The sequence below is a fragment of the Quercus lobata genome, chromosome 6, assembly GCF_001633185.2.
Source record: "Quercus lobata isolate SW786 chromosome 6, ValleyOak3.0 Primary Assembly, whole genome shotgun sequence".
Lineage (NCBI taxonomy): Eukaryota > Viridiplantae > Streptophyta > Magnoliopsida > Fagales > Fagaceae > Quercus > Quercus lobata.
The window spans coordinates 31,296,192-31,299,572 of record NC_044909.1 but is presented as its reverse complement, the minus strand read 5'-3'; the positions used below and the strand labels follow the sequence as shown (position 1 = coordinate 31,299,572).

Here is a 3,381-nt window from a genome sequence, read left to right as displayed (position 1 = left end):
GGTTCCCCCATCAAATATAACCCTTAATTCTCATAGGTTTTGTTTTTAAATGTAATACAAAACTCGATATAATATAATTTTATATTAAAGTATAGTTTTAAATATGAACGTATATCATTACAGGAGTAATTAAGTATTACATTCAAAACTTCAAACGGTTTCGTGTTCAACAATAAACAACCAATAAATCACATGGGTTTGTATACCTTTTTCAAAACTAAAAGAAATGTCCATTGCAAAGTTTCGAAATTAAAACTTAGGCATCTTCTGGTTATAGTTTATCCAAGGCACTACAACAAAGTCAGCAAGATGAATTAAACGGCTTTTGGGCAATTTGATTTATTAAACAAGATCCATCTTTTCACTTCAAATGGATAGTCTTCATTTCACAATCAAAAGTGGTCAATTTCGATACAGGTGACTAAGTGACTTCTACATTAGCTTTGTTAGGATGAACAAAATTTGTATCAATAGTCAATATTCAATACCAAACTAAAGCAAAAGTCATAACCTCATAACTGATCAACAAAGAATACAGGGAAAATATTAAAAGGAAAAGAAAGGTAAAAGTAAAAAAATTAAAAATTATTTAGAGGAATGACTACTGCTACTATGATGACTAGTCTCTGACCAAGCCGGTGCTGAAAATTCTGTGGCTGCACCTGCACTAGTGACCGGTCCAAGGTGAACAGGAGACGGAGCAGGGTAAAACAGAGAAAGTGAAGGTGGTGGTGGTGAAGGAGAAGATGAAGAAACAGAGGAAGCAAGTGAAGAAGACGATATTGATGAAGGAGAAGACTGGAAATGAGAGGCCATTGAAGATGACAAAATCATTTGATCATATAGACTCATTGGTTGCCCTTGAAACTCGAAATGGGGATAGTCAAAAAAGTTTCTTGATGAAGGTTGAGAGCCATGCAAATGGTGGTGGTGAAGTAATGCTTGAGACTGAGAGTTAGAAATGGAGCCGGTTGGAATGGCCAAAAGGGGATTTGGAGGATCAGAAATGGTGAACTGGGTCGTTGGAGAATTGGGATTTGGAGGCCTTAGTGTGACATTTTCGGGGAAGTTGAGTTTAGCTTTGTTGCCTCTGAACCTTAGAGCAGCTTCATCGTAGGCTTGTGCAGCGGCTTCAGCTGTGTCAAATGTGCCAAGCCACACTCTAGCAGCTTTGAATGGATCTCTTATTTCGGCTGCCCATTTGCCCCATGGCCTCTGTCTCACTCCCCTGTATTTTCTTCTCTGTTCTGATGGATGACTATCTCTGTTGTATTCGAATATTGGAGTTGATGCTGTTTGTGTCGGTGTTGTGGTGCTTGTCCTAATACTCGAGCCTTGTTCAGCTGTAAATGACAGAAAATCAGTGAAACATGTTAGTTTATTTCAGGTCTTTTTCACTTAAGAAAAAGTGACAAACAGGGTGGTCTTCTTGGCAAGGAATATAATTTGGTGGTGATAATGATAGCAGAGCACTCTTTTTTGCAATATTTTGTTAATGTAATACTCTACTAGATTCTGTAATAAAGAGTTATAAGAACATGCACAAGTTAATGCATGCAATATCAAAACTTACATAAAGTTACAATATATTAAAAAAAAAATCCCCAAAAACATAAAGAATACTAAAAAGATTGAGAATGTAAAGTATTGGAGCTCTGTTTTGTATTCAAATTCATTTGCCATATTTATTTTTGCACCAAGTAGATTACTACTTGATAGCTAGTGGTTCTAGAAGGTTGCAGATATATATTGAGAAGTGTAAAATAGTGAACATGTAAAGAGAAATTACGGTTTGAAGACAGAATTTTGCACATAAAATCATTTGCAAATAAGAGGGAGTTGATCAAAAAAATTTAAAACTAAAAAAGAAAAAAGAAAAAGAAAAAAAGAAGCAAAAGAGATTGTTTTGGTTTATAGTAGCTAACCTGTTAGATCAGAATTAGATGAGCCTTCAAGTTTAAAGTCACCAAAAGCTCTAGAAAGCCTTGTAAATGGTTCCCGCAAATCTTTACCACCATCCTCATCTCTTCCTCTCTTTTGTCCAACTCCGATATAAGATGAACCAGAAGCAGAATCAGAAGCAGAAGCCAGGGTTGATGTGAAATGAGACTCATCAACCAAACCAAAAGGCACATCCCCAGAAACCACATGAGTCAAAGCTGAGACCATAGCAGACATCTCTGTCTCCCTATTCATAAGCCCTGAGAACATTGGCAAAGTTCTTGTTGTTGCTCCTAGCCCAACACTTCCACTTTGTGTGTGAGGCTGATATAATAACCATTCATCATGATCAATATTATCAGCTCCTTCATCTGTATGAAGCTCGCGTTTGTCTCTTGGATTCGCCACCTTTGGCATACACATGAAAAATTAATTAAGCAAAACCCTCTCTCTCTCTCTCTCTCTCTCTCTCTCTCTCTCTGTTTCGAATACGTGCAAGTGCAACTTCTTAATTAGAGAGTCACAGACCAACCAAAAGCAAAAGCAACTCTAGCTAGTTTCAAGGACCCGATGGCAGTAAATATATGGGCATCAAAGTTAAGCGCCGCCGCCGTTATTTCTATATGGAGATTTATGTCGGTTTTGGTTTTCGGTCTTCCCAAACTTCTTCTTCCTTAAGCAACTGATATAATTAAATAAACAATAAATTTAAACTGATGCCTGGTGCTACCACTTGTGCCCGCTCATGCGGTGATGGTAGGTTCATGTGGGAACACCTTTTTCACCAATTACATTTCGTCACATGAGTGAATTGTGGCCCAGCATAGCTCATAAATTTAGGACACCAATTATCCAAAAAATATATATTAATTGGACTATTTACTTATGGTTCTATTTATATGTGCATCAAAAAGTAGAATTGTATAATACAGTTAATTGACTTTTTATAAAGAATCAAGTCACTTTGTCACTTATAGTCTAAAAGTCCATATCTAGTTTTTGTTACACTATTTTTTGGTAAGGCCCTTTTCAAGCCTCTAACAAGTACACAGTTTATAAAAGTCTTGATTTAATATGTTATTGAAGTGGCATTAATCACAAAAGAAAAAAAAAATTATAGTAAAATTGGTAGTACATTTAGCATTTTATTTATTTATTTATTTTTACAATTGTTGATATTGCTTATTATGATAGGTGTATAATAAAAATAGTGTTGAAATTAATATTGCTTCCATAGCAATTTGCCACGTTGAAAAAAATCATGAAAATGTTTTTGTTCTAGAATTGGTCAAGGGTAATAAAGTATATTCGCTGGTTTTTTTTTGTTTTGTGGGCATGTGTTGTAATTGTGTAGGTGGAAATATCACAATTCACAAGTTGGCAAATGGAGAGCGGGCATGGAGGTTAGTGTTGTTAAGGGTCAAAACGCGGTATGAACGT

At 35.7% G+C, this 3,381-nt stretch overlaps 1 protein-coding gene across 1 annotated transcript; it reads right to left on the bottom strand.

The window, feature by feature from the left end:
* Positions 1-452: 452 nt before the first annotated feature.
* Positions 453-2,601, bottom strand: LOC115995189 (ethylene-responsive transcription factor ERF110-like). The gene is made up of 2 exons (XM_031119649.1): positions 1,926-2,601; positions 453-1,343 (listed from the first exon to the last, which is right to left on the bottom strand). The coding sequence occupies exons 1-2, from the start codon at positions 2,362-2,364 to the stop codon at positions 586-588; spliced, it is 1,197 nt and encodes a 398-aa protein (XP_030975509.1). The 5' UTR covers positions 2,365-2,601; the 3' UTR covers positions 453-585.
* Between the last annotated feature and the right edge of the window lie 780 nt (positions 2,602-3,381).